This window comes from Siphateles boraxobius, unplaced genomic scaffold (assembly GCF_051911475.1).
Source record: "Siphateles boraxobius isolate OS27281-9 unplaced genomic scaffold, OSU_SipBor_1 68, whole genome shotgun sequence".
Lineage (NCBI taxonomy): Eukaryota > Metazoa > Chordata > Actinopteri > Cypriniformes > Leuciscidae > Siphateles > Siphateles boraxobius.
In genome coordinates, this window is record NW_027509195.1 from 6,708,740 (window position 1) to 6,730,106 (window position 21,367).

General features: G+C 42.0%; 1 protein-coding gene across 2 annotated transcripts in view; it reads right to left on the reverse strand.

Annotated features, from left to right (window-relative positions):
- The window catches only part of dnmt3bb.1 (DNA (cytosine-5-)-methyltransferase 3 beta, duplicate b.1), a 73,222-nt gene that overhangs the window by 13,536 nt on the left and 38,319 nt on the right, over positions 1-21,367 (reverse strand). The window contains exons 5-12 of one of the 2 annotated variants that reach the window (XM_077214217.1): positions 19,038-19,181; positions 17,997-18,116; positions 16,958-17,116; positions 8,629-8,736; positions 6,316-6,457; positions 3,710-3,850; positions 3,052-3,096; positions 158-237 (exon numbers count right to left, since the gene is read on the reverse strand). In XM_077214217.1, coding sequence (XP_077070332.1) covers positions 158-237; positions 3,052-3,096; positions 3,710-3,850; positions 6,316-6,457; positions 8,629-8,736; positions 16,958-17,116; positions 17,997-18,116; positions 19,038-19,181 — 939 coding nt within the window. The remainder of the gene's footprint in view (positions 1-157; positions 238-3,051; positions 3,097-3,709; positions 3,851-6,315; positions 6,458-8,628; positions 8,737-16,957; positions 17,117-17,996; positions 18,117-19,037; positions 19,182-21,367) is intronic. The other variant, XM_077214219.1, reaches the window with a different exon arrangement.

Below are 21,367 nucleotides of genomic sequence, written 5' to 3' on the forward strand. Positions count from 1 at the left end.
TAGATACAACACTGGTGTCCGGGTGTTAGGATCGAGTGCTATTGTTTGACACTTTTATGAGCAATCATGTCAGCGCGTGTTGGAGAACCATGTTCCCAGACTCTCGATTTGTTTTGTGTTTTGTTTTGAGAATGTGGAAAACAAGGTCAACTCTTACCTTGCAAGTTAGGCAAAGGCCTCCTTCAAACAGCGGGTGGAAGGTCGCCACTCTCATCTTTCCACAAGAGAGGCAGAACTCTGAAACAGGCAAGCAAACATATTGAGGTGTCTGAGTCTAAATACCAGAGTAACTTATTCTTGGAAGCATCCGTAAGAATGGGCTGAAAATTATTAACCAATTTGAAGCGTTTTTCTTCTCTGCATTTCTCCTCCTCTCCGGTTTGCTTCCTAATCTAGTTGTCCTACTAAACCTGCTATTGTATATAACGAATATTGTAGGCTCTTTTACAAACTGCATTTTGTTCCTCTTTTGTAAGTCGCTTTGTATAAAAGCGAATTTATGTTTATAAATATAACTGTGATAGGCTGACCAGACGTCCCGAAAAATTCGGGACAGTCCCGAAATCTAAGCTGTTGTCCCGAATCTCGGATCCGGCCCTAATTGTCCTGAAAATTATACTAAAGCAAAATCTTGAGTAGTTATTGTCTGATAAAACATTAAAAACTGTCCGGCTGCTCATTGGCTGCAGCATCTTTCTACAAAGTTCTACAAAGATACCCAGGGCTCGCAAAATTTCAAAATCACTGGTAGTCCTTCGGGCAGGCACTCTTCAGATTTTGGTAGCCCGAAATTAATTTTACTAGCCCAAATAAAGACAATTTTTAATGTAGAAAATTGGTTAGAAGTCAAAACATCAATTAAAAACTTTTTCGAAACAAAAATATCAACAAGTGCGCAGCTCCGTTGTTTTAAAGTCTGACAAAGCTAAATGTGTTAATTTTCTAAGTATAGCAATAAATAAAAAAATTAATGTAAAAAAAGTATAGCAATAAACAATAATAATAACAATACCAGACTTTTTTGAAGCAAGTAAATGGTGCTCTAATTATTTTATGCTGTTTATAGCAGAATATATGATGGTCAAGTCACCTTTATGTATAGCTTTTTAACCATACAGATTTGTTTGATTCAAAGCAGCTTTACAGTGATAGTGTGTTAGCACATGGATTCAAACATTCTGACACGCAAAGTAAAGCATTCATGTCAAAGTGGAGCTTTAACTTTTATTGTGCATGGGCATAATTTATGGGTGGGACATGTCCCCACCACTTTTTCTCAGGGTCGAGATTGTCCCACACCACTTTGTGAAACATTTCGAGGCACGGATGGTCCTAATACAAATAAATAAAACATCTCCAGTTAACTAGCAGAGCATTCATTTAGTTCGTTATTAAATAAGATACAATCTAGCGCTAAAATTTGTTGTTTTTTAACTCAAGCTGAGTGCTCGTTGCCGTGGCGATCGGTTGCATGGATACAGTGTTCTCTTGTGGTTCGTGCGCAGTCTTAACTTGGATGTGCGCTTCAATCTGTCACCGTTGCGGAGACTATTCATTCCGGTGAAATCACAAAACAAAATGCACACAAACGTGTCCCTGCTTTATATAGACTGTAACCACTGATGAACATATTCGGTTTTGATGTGAGGAAATACACACACACACACACACACACACACACACACACACACACACACACACACACACACACACACACACACACACACACACACACACACACACACACACACACACACACACACACACACACACACACCTACCTGTCCCACCCACTTTTTAAAACAAACTTAGGTCACTGATCATGTGTTTCTCTTAAAACAGGCACGGAAATTCATGAGAAATTGCGCTGCGGGTAAATCAGCATGATCAAAAACTTGCGTGGTTATATTTTTCCTTAAAATAACTACCGGTAGTCAATAATGTGATTAAAGGGAGCAATTTGATTACATTATTTCACATAGCCTGTCGGGCTGGCTGGTTATGCATTTTGGTAGCCCGACTGGAAAACACAATAGCCCCGGGACGTCGGGCTAGCGATTTTGCGAGCCCTGATACCATAGGCACAAATTTAGATATGCATTGATAAGCTAATTTTCATTAATTCGTTTCTTTGACATGGCTGGTGTACCGGAACCCCAACACGTCGCTTTTGGTGGCAGACTAAAGACTAATTACAGACTGTTGATCCTTGAATAAAAATATGTTTGGTTCAGGTTTGAAATTCTTTATCTTTTATTATAGGCTATGAAGTCTATATCATAGTAGGCCTACCCCTATCCATATTACAGCAAATTTTAAAAACCTAGTGAATTATTTACAAATAATACTTATTTTCATGTTATGGCTAAAATGGCTGATTATTAAAAATTGTATACTAATTTGTCACACATACACACAAAAAAAAACATTAGACCTTAAAAACTAAAATCTGTCATTTTAAAAGCTGCAAATTAAATTAGGCATCACAACATTATAATGTGCAGTATGAAAAATGAATATTTGGATATTGAGTGACTAAAAATGACATTACAACGTGTTATTAAATGTTCTGTGTTTTTAAAAGTTTACTTTAAGTGAGTGATAGATGACAGCAAAGGAAATCTAAATGTAAATATAAAATAAAGGAAATTAGCATGAACAGTTAAATATCTAACATCGACTGACATCAATACATTTAAAATCAACGTGGTACTGATATATTGTGCATCCATAAAAAAAATATTAATATTTTTTTTGGCACAAGCAAAAATACATTTGTTAAAATTAAAATTTATTTTATACAAGGCCATGGCTCCAATGCTGTTAAGGGCCGTTCACACAGAACATGTTTTTGCATTTGACTGCTCTTCTTTTCCATTGTTTCTATATATGTAAACATGCACTTTTGCAGTGCCTTGAACATGATACGGCTTATAAAAAATCTCTAGACCTAGCTTTTTTTTAAAGAAAAAAACGTGTTCTTTGTTAATTGATCTTTATGTGTTTTAATGGGTGAATGCAGGGCTTGTAACAGGTTGCAACTCTACACACCTTCTATACTTCTGTGATTCTTCAAAACTTCATGGACCATTTGTTCTGAAAAGCAGATGAAATGGCAGTCATGAGCAACAATTTGGAAATTCAAACACATTATAAGAGTTAAAGCTCAATGATCACATCAAGTCCAATGCTATTAAATTTTGCAAAAGTATAAAATATCAAAGTTTTGGTACAAAAACTATGCACACAAAAGGCAATACTGTATTTGAATTATTTATATACCTGAGTCAATTGTTCAGAATTTCAATGAAAAAAATATTAATTTTGAAAAAAATAACAACAAAATTTTGATATTTTATACTGTGTAAAGGAGCTCAAAGAGTTCACTGTTAATCTTTTCACACAAGATTTACTGTAAGTTGGCCATTTAGACATCAGTTTGATTACCTAGGCCTTGTTTACACTGTCAGTGAAATGTGACACAATTCCGATTTTTTGCTCATATGTGACACAGATCGGATGTGTTCTATGACCGTGTAAACAGGAAAAAAAACGCATGCATTCGGATATTTCAAGATTGGTTTCAGTACTCGTTCATATGTGATAATAAATGAGCAGAAATGCCATTTTAGGGTGAACATCCCATTTGGAGTGCAACAATCGGTTGTCAATCATGAACATGAATAATATCTTTCATGTAAGCTCTAACCTCTACTGTAGACGTCCTCAGTGCCAGGTTTGGCCTTACAGAGGCTGAGTCGAGCTTTTTTAGCAGAGGGGGGAAACTCCGGAGGGCTGGAGTCCAGCAGCACTGAGCTCTCTGAGACCATGGGAAAAACACAATACTCAGCTGGAAGAGACACAAGTGCACTAATATTACTTACTGTTACAATCAAACATGCTCACACATGTACTGTGAATAACAACATTCATATTTCATAGATCAGGCACTTAGATAATGAAGCAACTTGTATTCATATTGTGAGAACTACTTTAGCAGCCAGTTAATAATTATCAAGAATGATCACATCACAACAGAATTTATTCATAACATAAATACAGAATTTTTTGGTAACAATGACTTTTAAACTGTTAATTTCTGCCAGAAAAATGCCCCAAAATAAAAAAACATGAAATAGATTATATTAATATAATAAACAATATATATTATTTAAATTAGTGCAAACTATAGATTATTTAATTATATGTGCTGATTTAAATATAAAATATTAAAAACATTGATTAATTATCATAAATAATTAATCAGTTATTGTGTCCAGACAGGTTAATTTAAATACTTTATGACAATTTAGACAAAAACATTGAGAAATTGACCAAGAGAAATACAGCCATTAACATGCAGACAGAAAGCTGTTAGACTCTTCTGTTCCACATCTGTAATCGCTTTGGGGGAAAGCCAGCATTCTACAAATCGTAAAGAAATTAGATAGGCTATTTCCTCTTTCTGATCCCACTGTAAGACCACACTACCAGAGACTTCTGCTTGCTCATCTCTGCAGTGGTTTAAAAAACATTTTCAGTGTCTTGGTTCTGAACTCAAATATATCTGTACTCAAATTCAAGTACTCTTAAGTTTTACAGCCCAGTATCGTCTATATGAAAACACAATGGTAAAATTTTTAAAAAATGATTGATGTTAGGTATGTTTTAAACAGGAGTTGTTTAAATAAGAGGAGACCAGACACACTGAACTTTGCAAACAAATGACTGCACCAGCTCAACTTATGTTTTGGGTCTCTGAATGGGACTGTGAATGTTGCTTTTGGTTAATGTGATGTCAGCAGGAAAGTAAGACATTTTTAACCGCACATATAAATATGCCTGGGAAACTCACTGAACTGATCTATTACTCACAGTTTTTCCCAGATGAAAGGGAAAGATAAATAATGTACTTCAAAAAGTTGACAGCTAAAGCAGCTTAAATTCGGATAACACTGAACCCCTCTGAAACCATTGCGCAGTCCACCCTAAGTTGCTCTCCTGAAAACCTACGGTATCGGACATTTAAATATGATGCTTCAACAAGCTCTAATGAACCCAGAACAGAGGTCTATGATCTGACACGCTAAGCTGGTAAAAGTGTGAGAGTGTAACCTGCCCTGATGCCTGAGGGCCCTGCAACTTGATTTTTAAGCAATACCACAAATACTTTACGGCCACAGATTTCCACAAAATATGAACACCCTTTGTTAACAAAATTCCACACATTTTATTTTATTTGTTTAATAATTTGCTTTCATAATTTAATTATGCTTTCAACTGCCAATAAAATTGTAGAAGTCTCAGCTCTATTTAACACATTTTACACAGAATCAGGGCCGAAAAAGTAAAAAAAAAAAAAAAAAAAATACAGAAATGATAACATATTGATTTATTAGTGTTTTTGATATATATATATATATATATATATACAACTAATACAAATAATCAAGTCGTTTTGTCCTCAAGATTAAGCATAAGCATTTCTTGACACTTATTATTTTTTTTCTTTAGCAAATCTCAAAATGAATATCCATTTTTGATATTGTAGATATATTCTGCTTTGTGTGTGGTAACAAAAAAAAATGGGATTGTTCGTTAAGCCGCCGTCTTGGAACTTAACTACAGTGTGAGACTACAAATGAATTCATAACATTCCCTTGCAATAACAGCTCAGTTTGAGAAAAACTTGACCAACAAGTTACATTACTTTCCTGTTGCTAACATTTTTATGACTTGACAAAATGGCAATGCTTGAAATTCTGCCAGTAGAAACTGCTCAGTCTGTAGGGCTTTCTGTAGAAACTGCTCTAGCGGTTTTAATAGTTTGTCTTTTCATGGTTTGTGGTGGTTCAAGTTACCCATTTATTTTAATATTTTGTTCAGTTTGAGTATTTAGTTGCTGTAAAGGGAGTTCATTTTGTCAGCTATTTTTACATTTAGTCTTAACATGCAGTTTAGTATTTTTATATTTTCTAATATATCAGTTAGAGGCCATAACAAAAATATTTATTGACTGGTAACAGCAAGAATTTATTAGTAACAGACAGAATCGTATTATTGGTGAATTAAAATTGTAGCCATGGTGCTCACACCTTATTTCATTTAAACTACATGGAATAATATGTTATAATGCCATACAATAATATTAATGCATTTTAAATTGTTGTCACTAAATATACCGCTAGTAGTCATAAGCCTTTGTCTGAATCATGTTTGACTCCAAGTTAAGCCCTTTTACTCAAGTATTTTTTTACAACTGCATGGATTGTGTGTGAGATCTGAGATGCTTTCACGATGATGACGTGTACTCACCTGCGTTCTCTCTGGGTTTCAGGCCCTCCTGGCCTTTGGGCATAAAGCCACCATGAGCCCAGTCAAGCATGGGCTTAATCTGTTCTTCAAGACTGTCTGACTCACTCGGAGGAAAAGTCTTCTTTGCCCGTATACTAGCCACCTGAGGACGCACAGATAGAGGGAAAACAGTATGTCAGAGTAACTGTAAGAAAACAGAAACCATCCTGGAAACAAATGTCTCAGGTGGAATAAAAGCAACTATGTGTACTGTGTCTAAAATAACATGTATTCAGAAAGACTATCCTCTCAGTAGAAATAGAGACAAATTGCAAATATTAAACATGCTGTATAGAGACAGGGAGAGAGAGCGAGCGAGAGAGAGAGAGAGAGAGAGAGAGAGAGAGAGAGAGAGACAGACAGGGTACCCCCAGGATCCTTCAACTTAAATTCAAGGCTTTTTAAGACCTTTTTAATACCATTTCAAATGAAATTCAATGCCAACTTTGTACCCATTCCGACAGAAGTATGAGGGGAAAATGTCAAATCTGTATACATTTTAAACCCTAGAAAATAATTATGTACAAGTAGGCTACTTGAATTAAATAAAAAATTTCACTTAAATTATCAGTCATATTTAATACATACACAACAGCGTTGTAGCGCGCACGTATAGGCCAGTGTTAATTTTGGCAGCCATTTTTGATTTAGTCTTAGTCTTCATCTTCAGACGAAAATGCTTATTGGTCTTAATCCCATTTGAGTCATTCTGTTTTTTATAGTTTTAGTTGACAGTTACTTTACTTTTGGTAGTTATTTTGTATGTAGTCTTGTATGTATGTCATAATTATTCTCTCTAGTCCAATTCAATTAAGCTTATGAAAAATTATTGACATTGCACTCTTTAGCAGTAGCACTTGTGGAGTTCTACATATATATCCTAAGTCCCATGTTTCTCCAGTTGTTTAGAGTGCCGTACCCCCTGGAACCCCCTCTCTTATACTTAGACTGCACTCACAGGGACTATATTTGCCCCCTTTAATCAATTTTTCCATTTCATTTTTTACCTTTATAATACCTTTTAAAAAAAGAAATAATGTTTTAAATAAACCAATGTTCATTAAATATGCAACGTTAAAAAACATTAAAATCGCCAGTAGGTGGCAGTAACCCATTATCTTTATGAGTGAGTCTGAGTCATTCATTCATGAATCTCACAATTCGTTCAAAGCCAAACATTTCGTTGCAAAATAGAGCAATAAGCCTGACAATGCTGTTTTAAACGTAGTACATCACTTAATGTTACCCTTTTTTTCTTTTCTTTTTTACTGTTGTATAAAATCTGTCACATTTGAAATCGTGTGGATATTCGGGAAACATTGCATTCTTGCTCGTATAATATGATCAATATTAAAAACACTGCTGAATATCAGCCTGCATTTTGATCGCAGATTTAGTCGTACAAACAGCGCAAGCGGCTCGTGACAGAACACAGACCGACTGAATGACACTTATATTTAAGTAGAAAATCGGTTTTTTTCTACTTTAAGTAGAAAGTCGGTTTTATCCACAGCGGATAAAACCGACACTTTCCCAATTCAGACGACAAACTAGGCTAGGTTACTATCTTGTTTTGTACCTCACTTGCCTAGTAACCATAGTAACGAGTGCGCACGCTATCGCTTTTTCTGCTATGACGTGGAGCGCGAGGTGCACTCAATGCTGCATGAATTTTGAATTAACCTACATTAGTAACAGTTAATTTTGTTACGGTATGAACTTAATCCTAGGAAAGGCAAAATAATATTTAAGACCTTTGTAACGAAATCCAAGACTTTGTATACCAAATTCAAGGCTTTTAAGGCCTTATTTTGAGATTATCAAATTTAAGACTTTTTCAATGCTTTTAAGACCCGCGGGTACCCTGGAGAGAGAGGGAGAGAGAGAGAGAGAGAGAGAGAGAGAGAGAGAGAGAGAGAGAGAGAGAGAGAGAGAGAGTAAAGTGCAGCCAGTCCTGTTGTTCTGGTGCATGTCTGGACTTGGATGCTTCTGTTAAGTTTGTTAGGAGGTACGATTCACAGAGAGATAATTAAGGAAGATCTGGGGAATTCCAGACTTTCCAGATGAGTGTTTTCCCAGTCTCCTGTTTATCTCATACATAAACACAGACACACTGCATTATGTAAAAGTAAAGTCCAAGCTCCCAGAATTCAGAACAGGTGCATATTTTTGTATAATTGTCTTCTATTAAGTGAACTACAGATGTTGCAGCTAATTGCCCCATAGGAAAAAACAGTGCTATAAAACGACTAACAGACTGCTCTCTGCTCTCACCTCCAGGGACTGGAAGATTGCTCTACGGTAAGAAGCCAGTTTGGTGTAGGATGACTGGTTGAAAAACTTCGGGAAGGCTGTGATGGAATCGAGTTTGTCAGCAGACACCTGCAAGATACACATGACACCAGGGTCAGAAAGTAACCAGGGCTCAGGGCAAGCATTTGTTTGTGTGCATGTTAAGTTAATAATTTAATTGTATATGTAATACACTATATATATTGTGGCGAGGGGGGCGTGGTTCAGCGAAGTCTGTAGCGCGAGAGCAACGACGGAGCCGAGCGGTGAGTAAGTAGGTCAAGTGCAAAATGACGAACACCTGTCTCTGATTGCAGTAATTGGCGTGGGGAGATCGCATAAAAGCTGGCTGCTGCAAGAGAGCGAGAGAGAGAAGGACTGGGGACTCGTGCACGAGACGTGAGCTGGACGCTGAAGAGTGATGTTTGATGTTGGAAAGAGTGATATTGGATATAGTGGAAAGAGTGATATTTTGAACGTGAACCTGATTTATGTTAGAGCGCGCACAGCGCATTTCTTCTTAACTAAATAAAAGTGTACGAGTCCCAGTCACGCCGACCCCTGTCTTCTTCCATCACACCAACACTGAACCTTTACTACACTGGTGCCGAAACCCGGTATGGAAGAAGAGGCCGCCGCCACACAGCCCCCGTCCCCACTTGCGGACATCATCCACGCGCTCGCGGGACTCCACCAGCAACAACATCGGGCCCTGCTGGCCATGGAGGAGCACCAGGAGCGTCGGTTCGAGACACTCCTCCGGGCCCAGCAGGAGGACCGTGAGCAGTTCCGGAGCTGGATGGACCAGGAGGTTCGGGCCACACCATCATCGCCAGCTCCAGCCTCGGCCCAGCCCATGCACCTCCACAAAATGGGTCCAGGAGACGATCCCGAAGCCTTCCTCGAGCTGTTCGAGAGGTCGGCCGAGGCCTGGGGCTGGCCGTCCACGGACTGGCCGATGCGGCTGATCCCGCTGCTGGCCGGAGAAGCCCAGATCGCCGCACAACAGCTGCCAGTCCAGAACCTCCTGGTCTATGAAGACCTCAAGCGCGCCATTCTGCAGCGGGTTGGCCGGACCCCGGAGCAGAGCAGACAGCGGTTCCGGTCACTGGAGCTCGGGGAATCCGGCCGACCCTTCGCCTTTGCGCAGCAGCTCCGGGACGCGTGCCGCAAGTGGTTGATGGCCGACGGACGCGACGTCGAGGGAATTATAGACCACGTGGTACTGGAGCAATTCGTCGCGCGGCTCCCCCGGAAGACCGCGCAGTGGGTCCAGTGCCACCGCCCGACGTCGCTGAACCAGGCCATCCAGTTGGCGGAGGACCAGATGGTGGCGTGCCCAGGGGTCGGCGAACCCCTTCCAGCAGCTTCTCTCTCTCTCTCTCTCTCTTCTCGCCCTGTCCCTCTACCCAGGTCCCGTGGAGGATTCCTGCCCAGGCCAGCGCCCCGCTGGAGGACCGGACCTACGGCTGAGCCTGTTCCCGCACCCAGAACGCCGTCCAGGGGAACAGCCTCTGCCACTGCGCCTCCTGCACCCCCGCTCTCCCCACGCCAATCGCTTGACCCACTTCCCGCCATTGGGGCGGCGGGAAGGACTGGGCCGGCCTGTTGGCGTTGCGGGGACCCTGGACATTTTATCGATCGGTGCCCCGTAATGGAGGTGGGGACACTGGTCAGGGTCCCTGACACACCGCAGGCTGCCCCCGATCAAGCTGGGTTGTACCAAATACCTGTGAGTATTAAGGGGGGTACCTATCAGGCTTTGGTGGATTCAGGCTGTAACCAAACCTCCATCCATCAAAATCTGATACAACCAGAGGCATTGGATAAGAGCCGCACGGTTAGGGTTCGGTGTGTGCACGGGGAGGTGATGGATTACCCTTTAATGCCAGTCATTATCCAATTTCGGGGCCAAAAGCATAGTGTGGAGGTGGCCGTTAGCCAACACCTCCGGCACCCGTTAATTTTGGGGACCAATTGGCCGGGGTTTAAAACACTATTGGGTTATTTGTGTGCGGGTGCTTCTGGGACAAAAAGGAAGCAGGAGAGGGGAGCGGTCGCTCAGGTTGGAGAGGCTGTGCCGGGGCCCTCGGTATCTGTCCCAGAGGTTCGGAACGCGGTTGAAAGAAGGATTCTTTCAGAGCGTGATGACTTTCCTCTGGAACAGTCCCGAGATGAGACGCTTAAAAATGCGTTTGACCAGGTCCGTACGATCGACGGGCAGCCCCTCCACCCCGACCGACCGCCCTCATATCCTTATTTTGCTATCATAAAAGATAAGTTGTATCGGGTGACCCAAGACACCCAGTCAAAGCAAGATACAACTCAGTTATTAGTTCCAAAGAGCCGTCGGGAAATGCTTTTCCAGGCGGCTCACTGTAATCCGATGGCTGGTCATTTAGGGCAGGCAGCTACACTAAATCGTTTAATGACCCGATTTTTCTGGCCGGGCATTCACGAGAACGTGCGCAAGTGGTGCGCGTCTTGTCGTGAATGTCAGTTGGTGAATCCACCGGCCAACCCAAAAGCACCTTTGTGCCCTCTTCCCTTAATGGAGGTCCCCTTCGAAAGAATTGGAATGGACCTCATCGGGCCATTAGAACGATCTGCACGGGGGCATCGCTTTGCATTAGTCCTGGTGGATTATGCAACGCGATACCCAGAAGCAGTGCCGCTTCGCAATATTTCCGCTAAAAGCGTGGCGAGCGCACTGTTTCAATTAATCTCCCGGGTAGGAATCCCGAAAGAGATTCTCACCGATCAAGGCACGGCGTTTATGTCACGCACTATTCGCGAACTGTACGAATTATTGGGCATTAAATCGATTCGCACCAGCGTCTATCACCCACAAACAGACGGCTTGGTGGAACGTTTTAACCGCACGTTAAAATCCATGATTCGTAAGTTCGTACGGGAAGACGCCAAAAATTGGGATAAGTGGCTAGAACCCCTCTTGTTCGCTGTACGCGAGGTCCCCCAAGCCTCCACGGGGTTTTCCCCCTTCGAGCTTCTCTATGGGCGTCAGCCCCGCGGGGTGCTGGACGTGCTTAGAGAAGCTTGGGAGGACGGACCTTCGAATAGCAAAAACGAAATTCAGTATGTCTTGGACCTGAGAACAAAACTCCACACTTTGGGGCGGCTCTCTATGGAGAATTTGTTACAGGCTCAGGACAAGCAAAGTCGGCTGTACAACAGGGGGACTAGACTACGCAAATTTGCACCGGGAGATAAAGTCCTTGTATTGCTTCCCACATCCAGCTCTAAATTACTCGCGAAGTGGCAAGGGCCGTTTGTGGTCACACGGCGAGTCGGGGACCTCGACTATGAGGTTGTCCGATCAGATAGGGACGGGGCACATCAAATTTACCACCTTAACCTCCTTAAAAAATGGAATGAGGCGGAGTCAGTGATGCTGGCGACGGTGGTAAGTGGGGAGGAGGATCTCGGTCCAGAAGCGAGCTCAAAATCCCAATCTCTCGCTCTGGCATTTGGCGGAGACCACCTCTCACCGTCCCAGATCACTGACATACGTAATTTACAAGCAGAGTTTGCTGATGTGTTTTCGCCCCTACCTGGTCGGACAAATCTCATTCAGCACCACGTTGAGACCGAACCGGGCGTAATAGTACGCAGCCGGCCGTATCGTTTACCTGAACATAAAAAGAAAGTAGTTCAGGATGAATTAGAAGCTATGCTGGACATGGGGGTAATAGAAGAATCCAACAGTGACTGGGCAAGCCCGATAGTTTTAGTGCCTAAAACCGACGGCTCCGTCCGGTTCTGTGTGGATTATCGCAAGGTGAATGCTGTGTCGAAATTCGATGCGTATCCAATGCCGCGGGTTGACGAATTGCTTGATCGGCTCGGTACCGCTCGTTTTTATTCGACACTGGATTTGACAAAAGGGTATTGGCAGATCCCCTTATCTCCAATATCTAAAGAAAAAACTGCTTTCACGACGCCGTTTGGATTACACCAATTTGTTACTCTTCCTTTCGGCTTGTTCGGGGCTCCCGCGACCTTCCAGCGCCTGATGGACAGAATTCTCCGGCCGCATACTGCATATGCTGCTGCTTACTTGGATGACATTATCATCTATAGTAACGACTGGCAGCGGCATATGCAGCATTTGCGAGCTGTCCTCAGGACGCTGCGAGGGGCGGGGCTCACCGCCAACCCAAAGAAGTGTGCAATTGGGCGCGTGGAAGTTAGGTATCTGGGCTTCCACTTGGGTCATGGACAGGTGCGTCCCCAAATTGATAAAACCGCAGCAGTTGCGACCTGTCCAAGACCTAAGACCAAAAAGGAGGTTAGACAGTTCCTGGGGCTAGCTGGATATTACAGGAGGTTTGTGCCTAATTATTCGGACCTGGCTAGCCCGCTGACTGATCTGACTAAAAAGGAAGCACCAGATACTGTCCAGTGGACGGAGCGGTGTCAGCAGGCCTTTACCCAGATAAAGGCTGCTCTATGTGGCGGACCGCTCCTACAGGCTCCTAACTTTTCTCTCCCTTTTTCCCTACAGACTGACGCGTCGGACAGGGGGCTGGGCGCAGTCTTGTCCCAGGAGATAGAGGGCGAAGAACGGCCGGTGCTGTACATTAGTCGGAAGCTCTCGAAGAGAGAGACTATGTACAGCACCATTGAAAAGGAAGCTTTAGCCATCAAGTGGGCCGTTCTCACCCTCCGCTACTACCTCCTGGGTCGAGAGTTCACCCTCTGTTCGGACCACGCTCCCCTGCAGTGGCTCCACCGCATGAAGGATACCAACGCGCGGATCACCCGTTGGTATCTGGCCTTACAGCCTTTTAAGTTCAAGGTGATCCACAGGCCGGGTGCACAGATGGTTGTGGCTGACTTCCTCTCCAGGAGGAGGGGGGAGAGGGGGGAGGCTGCAGGCCGGACGGCTCCCCGGCCTGAGTCGGGCGGTGGGGGTATGTGGCGAGGGGGGCGTGGTTCAGCGAAGTCTGTAGCGCGAGAGCAACGACGGAGCCGAGCGGTGAGTAAGTAGGTCAAGTGCAAAATGACGAACACCTGTCTCTGATTGCAGTAATTGGCGTGGGGAGATCGCATAAAAGCTGGCTGCTGCAAGAGAGCGAGAGAGAGAAGGACTGGGGACTCGTGCACAAGACGTGAGCTGGACGCTGAAGAGTGATGTTTGATGTTGGAAAGAGTGATATTGGATATAGTGGAAAGAGTGATATTTTGAACGTGAACCTGATTTATGTTAGAGCGCGCACAGCGCATTTCTTCTTAACTAAATAAAAGTGTACGAGTCCCAGTCACGCCGACCCCTGTCTTCTTCCATCACACCAACACTGAACCTTTACTACATATATATATATATATATATATATATATATATATATATATATATATATATATATATATTAGTGCTGTAAAACGCATTAACGCATGTGATTAATTCTTTCAGTTTAGCATGTTACAAATATTTAACGCAATTAAGGCAGCACTCGCTTTTTTCCCTTCATCCTTTGGCTAGCATAACATCCTTTGGCTAGCATAACATAATTTATCCATGCAAATGTTTCACAGACACAGTGCAGTCTGTGTCTGTGAAACACACACAACTCGTGCTCACAGAAAGCCATTCAGACAGCGCTTGAAAGGACAAAATCACACAAAATTATACCAAAATGCTAGTTTTGTTGAAAATACTTGCAAACACAGTCTGAAATGAGTTAAATGAAGTCTTAAATTAATGTTAAGAGTTGTGAGAGAATGGGATGTGTGTCAGATAATCCATTTCATGTACGGCAAGGTCTTAAAGTGACAGCAGCCTAATAAATCTGCTGCTGTTTGTCATTATAATAATTAAAGAACAAAAGAAAAAGAGAAAATCCCACATTGTTCTTGACTGAATAACATTTGTAGCTTTAATATGGATTAATCTATATTGAATTTATAATTTATGAAGTGAAGACTGTGAATTGTTTGATAACTTTATTCAATTTATGTTATTATCTGTTAGACCTACCACAGAACAAGGTTTACAAGGTTATATGTGTCAAAAACAAGGAAAACAGTAACTTGTTTGTGCATTTTGACAGGGCAAGTAAAAATCTGAAACGGTCTGACTGAGACAATTAAGGCTGCAACTAACGATTATTTTAATCTGTCGATTATTTTTCCGATTAATCGATGAATCGGATACAATTATTTTTTAAAAAGCATTAATTTCCAACACTTTATTCAAAAACACAACTGACAGTGCAAATTCACAGTGCAAAAAATCTTCAGAAAGTGCACTAACAGGTGTCTCCTTGAACATCCCTGAGCTGTTAAAGTAATAATAAAAAAATACAAACTAACACAAAAAACATACACATGTATGCTTTACATCTGCCAAATATATAGGCTTTTTAAAAATAAAGTGCACAAAAAGATGTATATTTTTGTTTAAAGGGACCTAAGCTGTCAGAACAATAAATAATTTATAAAAATAAAGAAAATTACAAATCAGAAAACTTAACAGGATTTGTTTGAACGTCAGAGCTTGTTCTCTACACTACATTCGTACACACTCACAAACTCTCACACTCATAGATGCACACACACACACACACAAACTTGTGAATTTAAATGTTTTTTTTATTTATATTGTTTTCTATTTATCGAACTTTCATGCCTCTTATATAGTAATTATACATTACTATGTAATATATGTACTAATTTACTAATGCTCAGACACACTCAGTCTCTCCTGCGCGCAGACACACTCGGTCTCTTTCGCACACTGTCGCTCGTGCGCAGACACACTCGGTCTCTTTCGCACACTGTCGCTCGCGCGCAGACTCACTCGGTCTCTTTCGCGCACTGTCGCTCGCGCAGACTCACTCGGCCTCTCTCGCACACTGTCGCTCGTGCGCAGACACACTCGGTCTCTTTCGCACACTGTCGCTCGCGCGCAGACTCACTCGGTCTCTTTCGTGCACTGTCGCTCGCGCGCAGACTCACTCGGTCTCTATCGCACACTGTCGCTCGCGCGTAGACACACTTGGTCTCTTTCGCACACTGTCGCTCGCGCGCAGACTCACTCGGTCTCTTTCGCGCACTGTCGCTCGCGCAGACTCACTCGGCCTCTCTCGCACACTGTCGCTCGTGCGCAGACACACTCGGTCTCTTTCGCACACTGTCGCTCGCGCGCAGACTCACTCGGTCTCTTTCGCGCACTGTCGCTCGCGCAGACTCACTCGGCCTCTCTCACACACTGTCGCTCGTGCGCAGACTCACTCGGTCTCTTTCGTGCACTGTCGCTCACGCGCAGACTCACTCGGTCTCTATCGCACACTGTCGCTCGCGCGTAGACACACTTGGTCTCTTTCGCACACTGTCGCTCGCGCGTAGACACACTTGGTCTCTTTCGCAAACTGTCGCTCGCGCGCAGACTCACTCGGTCTCTTTCGCGCACTGTCGCTCGCGCAGACTCACTCGGCCTCTCTCGCGCACACACATACATTTACACAGTCTTCAATGTTTAATAATGTAACACATTTTTCAGAGCATTTAATTAATGAATTTATTACATTCAATTAACTAGCATTGAATGCATTACATTTCACACACTTCATGACATTCAATTTTTGTTATGTCAGTTATGTCAAGTTATGTCAGAGGTACCAGTACTTCAGTATCAAATCAAAAAGTCACAATACCAGTTTTTCTACAGTTACAGTATTACCAATTCAATATGACATCCAAGTGATGTCACCACGGTCAGCAGTACTTTATTTAAGAAAGATCGAGCCAGTGGCAATGAAAATTAAGGCAATCTCCTGGAAAAACTCCCAACTGTTTGTTTCTTTGAATTTTGTAGAAGATGCGGTAAACAAGTTATTATGTTTAACCAAAAAATTTGAACACCGATCAATGACAGATTATGTGCAAATTATGTTTGATAGCTGTTGTAAATGAAGATGCTTTGAGTTAAGCATTTTTTGTACTTTACAATTATAAGTTTTTTTTTCTTTAGATAATTTTTTTCTGAATACATTTTTCTGTCAGTTACTTAAAAGCTCTTTTTATTTGTTCTATTGCTTTTTCGTTGTTTCTTTGTTCTTGTTACTGACTGTTTGCTTGAATAATTGCTTGGAAAAACTTGAAGCAAAGTTTATACTATTATTTTAATATTGATAATATTTACATCAATATTTAACGTTTAAAATAAAAGAGTATGTTTAATATAATTTTAGTTTTTGCTGTGCTATTGAAATTGAGATAGAAATTTCACTGCTATTAGTATCAACTACTGAAGTTCTGGTATTCTGAAACCCTTCATTTTGTTTGTTACCTCTGAGAATTTTCCATCTCCAAACCACTGCAGCCAGCGCATGCCGTGGGACGCCTGCCTCTTCCCTGTTGCTCTCCAGGGCACCACCATCCCGGGCCACCAAGAAAAGCCCTTTATCTTGCCCCAGACTAACTCTCCAATACCAAAGCCTTTATTATCCTGAGGAGGAAATATGCGAAAATTAGACATAGTTCACCATAAATTAACATTTTCACACTCAATGAAACCTGCATTAGATTTGAAAAGTACCCAGACACAGATTTCAGTGAATAATGGCTTTAATGTCAATTTAAATTTATTTTACATTTTTAAATCTGAAGATTTTACTTCTTCAGTATGTACAAGTTTTATGTTGTTTTTTTGGTCCGTTTTGTTCCCATCCAGCCTGAACATTCTGCTAAATAATTTCTTTTGTGTTCCAGAGAAAAAGAAAAATCATGCAGGCCTCGACTAGTAGATTACAATTTCTTGAAGAGTTATCCTTTTAAATAAGATGGACAATTAAACTTCTCACTGCACAGATGTCTTTGATACAGTTACACAAAGAAGGACAATCAAATGCTCTGTTGCACTCAGAGAGCTGGATTGAGCATGAACTGAGACACAAGCAAAACCTCCGACACTGAGCTTGTCTGAGCACGACTCTCAATCAGTCAGGACCGTTTCAACAGCGCTGTTGTTTCCTCACCTGTGCGAGTGTCAGTGAGTATTTATGAGTCTGTGCTGATGCTATAACCCACAAAATCCCCATTCAAGACCTTCATGGTCTCTTTGTCTTGGTCATCAGTGCTCTCTAAACGTGCAGCTGCCTAGCTTAGTGACACGCAAAGGAGGGGATACACCACAAGCACAAAGGCTGTTATCTTCACATTCAAACGGAGACGTTCTGTGAGGCTACAGTTACATGTCGAAGGCAGGTGGACAAATATTGCTACTTGTGGATTGTTTGTGCATTAACATAAAGAGGTATGGGACATGACAGGATAGTTGGCGTGTGAATTTGTGTGTGTGTGTGTGTGTGTGTTTGATATCCTGGTACCTTGTACTCAGGTTGTCTGGCTGTGTCAGTAGTCGAGGTGGATGTGGCGCTGCTCTGTGCAGAGTCTTTAGAGTCCTGTTCCATGAGCTCCAGTACGGGACCCTCAGGAACACTAGAAACCTACAGACACACAAAATTTCAACCTTTAGTCAAAGCAAAACAAAAACAAAACAAAAAAATAACAAAAATAAAACATATTGCAGTGATAGGTACAATAGAAAATAAGGGGCACATGTACAACCTACTGCCCTCACAGACTTCTATTGCAACAACATTTCTGTCAACATGTTTTTGTGTGTGTTTTTACAAACTGTGAGGCAATTCGAAATGATTTTCTGCGGTAACTGGCGGCAAGCCACAGTGATGTCAATACTGCCTGAATCGAATTTAATCTGGAATAATCACTTAGGATAGCCGTGTTCTGGAACATGATAGCTGGTTTCTGGCTGGTCATGACTTGTTTTTGCCACCAGGAACCAGGGGTGTGTTTCCTGTACAATACCAATACATAACACCCTGCTTAACTATCATAGTAAAATACATTGTTGGAGATATTAACTAGCTACAGTAGTCATTACTGTTTTAAAAAACTGTATTAACTGTGGCACATCCAACGTTCAAACCTTGCTGATTCAGTCATTAATGACGTCATGTAGGTGGTGGAGTAACAACAGCTAATTAATCGGTCTGAGATTTAATTAATGTTATTTTACTGCACTTTATCACTCTTTGCTCACCCCGCCACAACACAGAAAAAACAACCACGAAAAAAAGACTTATCAGGAAAAAAAAGCGGGGGATCATGATCACTGTTTTTATTGGCTGGGTACAGGCAACTTCAAATGTGTGACAGCATAGATACACAGTGATAGACAGCTCGACTTAAAGGTGTTGAGGTAAGAGTGAGGAGCTGACAGTGGAATGACTGCTTTAATCTGCCGCAAGGGTGATCTCTGTTCGTCAGCCTGGATTTCAGTGTCTGACAGACAAAAATTCACTTAAAGCATACAGAAGCTTTGTGTGTGTGAATGTGAGCATTACCATGCTGCTGTGATCCTGTTTACTATGTCCCCTCTCTCTGTTGCAGGGTTTACTGTGAGCTGTCAGTCCTGCCTGGAATATAGTCCTGGGACGAGGCCTTTGCCGCAGACCCGTCTCACAACCAGACCCAATGTCAGCCTTTTCCTGAAACCATAATCCTGTAACAATAATCTGATCCATATGTGCTAGTACTGTACCATATTTATAGGTACATTTTATAAAATAAAGATTAGCGGTCAACTTTTATGGGTTTTTCAATGGCCAGTAAAATCTAGAGTGCAGGGTGGCTAATGGCAGATATTAGATTATGTTATTACATTGCTGAAACTAAATGAATATGATTATTTTTAATGATTATTTACTTTCATTCCCTCTAAATGTATATTTTGTTTGCTGCTTATTTACACTTAAAGACAGGAATAGTCAAGTATTTACAGGATGGGAGAAGACCAAAGTTGCATTCAAATATTTTACTAGCATGTATCAATACTTTAGACACAATATAATTCCATACACTGTATTTGATCATTTTGATAATAGGTTGGTAAGGCAAGGTTATGCACACAACAGCACCTGCTCAGTCTGTAAACTATATAAATTCCCATAATCTGAACTATATCTTCAATGTTTTGCTTTGTTTCCTCTTTGCACTGGATGCACAAGCTGAATCAGTATAGAGGAAAATCGCAGATAAGCACAAAACACAACATAAAAGACAGGAAGTGACAAATAATAGCCATATCTGTTTATCATCATTTATCTGATTTTAAGGAGTCTTTATAGTAGACTGAATAGCCCTTAACATCTTAAAGGGTGAAATGTGTTGTGGGTACAGATATGTATCACAACAACAAAATCTCACGTGGATAATCCATAGAAGTTCCATGGAAGTGATACCCAACTCTGTATGTCTGTGTTTTCCTGCATCTGTTCGGACAGCCTCCATGATGCACCTGCTCTCTAAAATTACGGAACCTATTGGTAAGTTCTTGTGTTTCATGTGTTATTTTTATCAACATAAACGCATTTATTAATGTAAATAGTGTCACGGATTCACCCAAAGACACACCCCAGCCAGCTTCAACCCAACACACCTGGTTCCGATCGCAATCACCGGAATTCTGATTTACCTCACCTGCACCTTCATCACTCACCACGCCAGCTCTGCATATAAACCCCAGTCAGTCTACAGCTCACTGTCAGGTCTCGTCTTTTGACGCCAGTGACTCTCCGGTTCCTAACCCCTCGGTCTGGTTCCAGAATACTCAGTATATCTACGCAAGTATTGTCCTTCTACACTAACCTCTCTGTGTGTGTGTATATTCCAAGCAGCCTCTGTGTGTGGTGGATTCTCCAAACCGCCTCTCTGTGTTCTTCAGTGGAATTCTCGGATCTCTATCCGGATTTCAGTGGTCAGCTATCTCCATTATCTACAAGACAGCATCAAGTTCAAGTCTTCTCCCTGTGTTCCCCTGTGTGGATCTCGAAGCTCATTCCTGTATTCAGGAGTTGCATACAGTGTCTAAAATAAAACCTGTTAACGCCATTCTCTGTGTCTTCATCCTTGCAGTAGTGTGACAGAAGACCTGACCACACACCATGCAAGCTTCCTCAGCTTCTGAGATCCCCGCTGCATCCATCGAAGCCCCTCGGGGCGCCTCCGCACACGCTGCCGCCGCACCCCAGCTGCTGATAGATGCTGCTGTTAATGCCGCCGTCGCTCCGCAGCAATCACTTCAAGAAATCCTCACTGAATTCCGTCACGCTCTTCAGAACTACCGACCTGCCTCATTAAGTCCCATGGCCAAACCAGCTTCATATTCAGGCGAGGAGGAGTGCAATGGATTTCTTCTTCAATGCAAACTCTACTTGGAGGTAAACGCGGTGCAGTTTATTTCTGAAAGAGCCAAAATTGCTTTTATAATTTCTCTGCTCTCGGGTCGTGCATTAAACTGGGCTCAAGCTCTCTGGGAATCCAATGCACCCGCATTACAGTCTTTAAATGGATTCTTTGAACATTTTCACACTGTATTCGCTCAAACTTCTAGTGCCATCTCTGTTCATGATCAGCTGTTTCGCCTACGACAAGGCGCCTCCTCTGTTTCAGATTACACTTTGAAATTTCGGACGATCGCGGCAAGCAGCGGATGGAACGAATCGCTTTGATGACCGCTTATCGTCAAGGACTCAACCCAGATGTCGGGCTACAATTGGTCATCTATGATAACGCCATTGGGATTGAAAAACTCATCCAATGCTCGATCCTCATAGCCCAACATCGCACTGTATGCTTGTTTAATTCCCCTACACATCCTCACATCTCTTCGTCC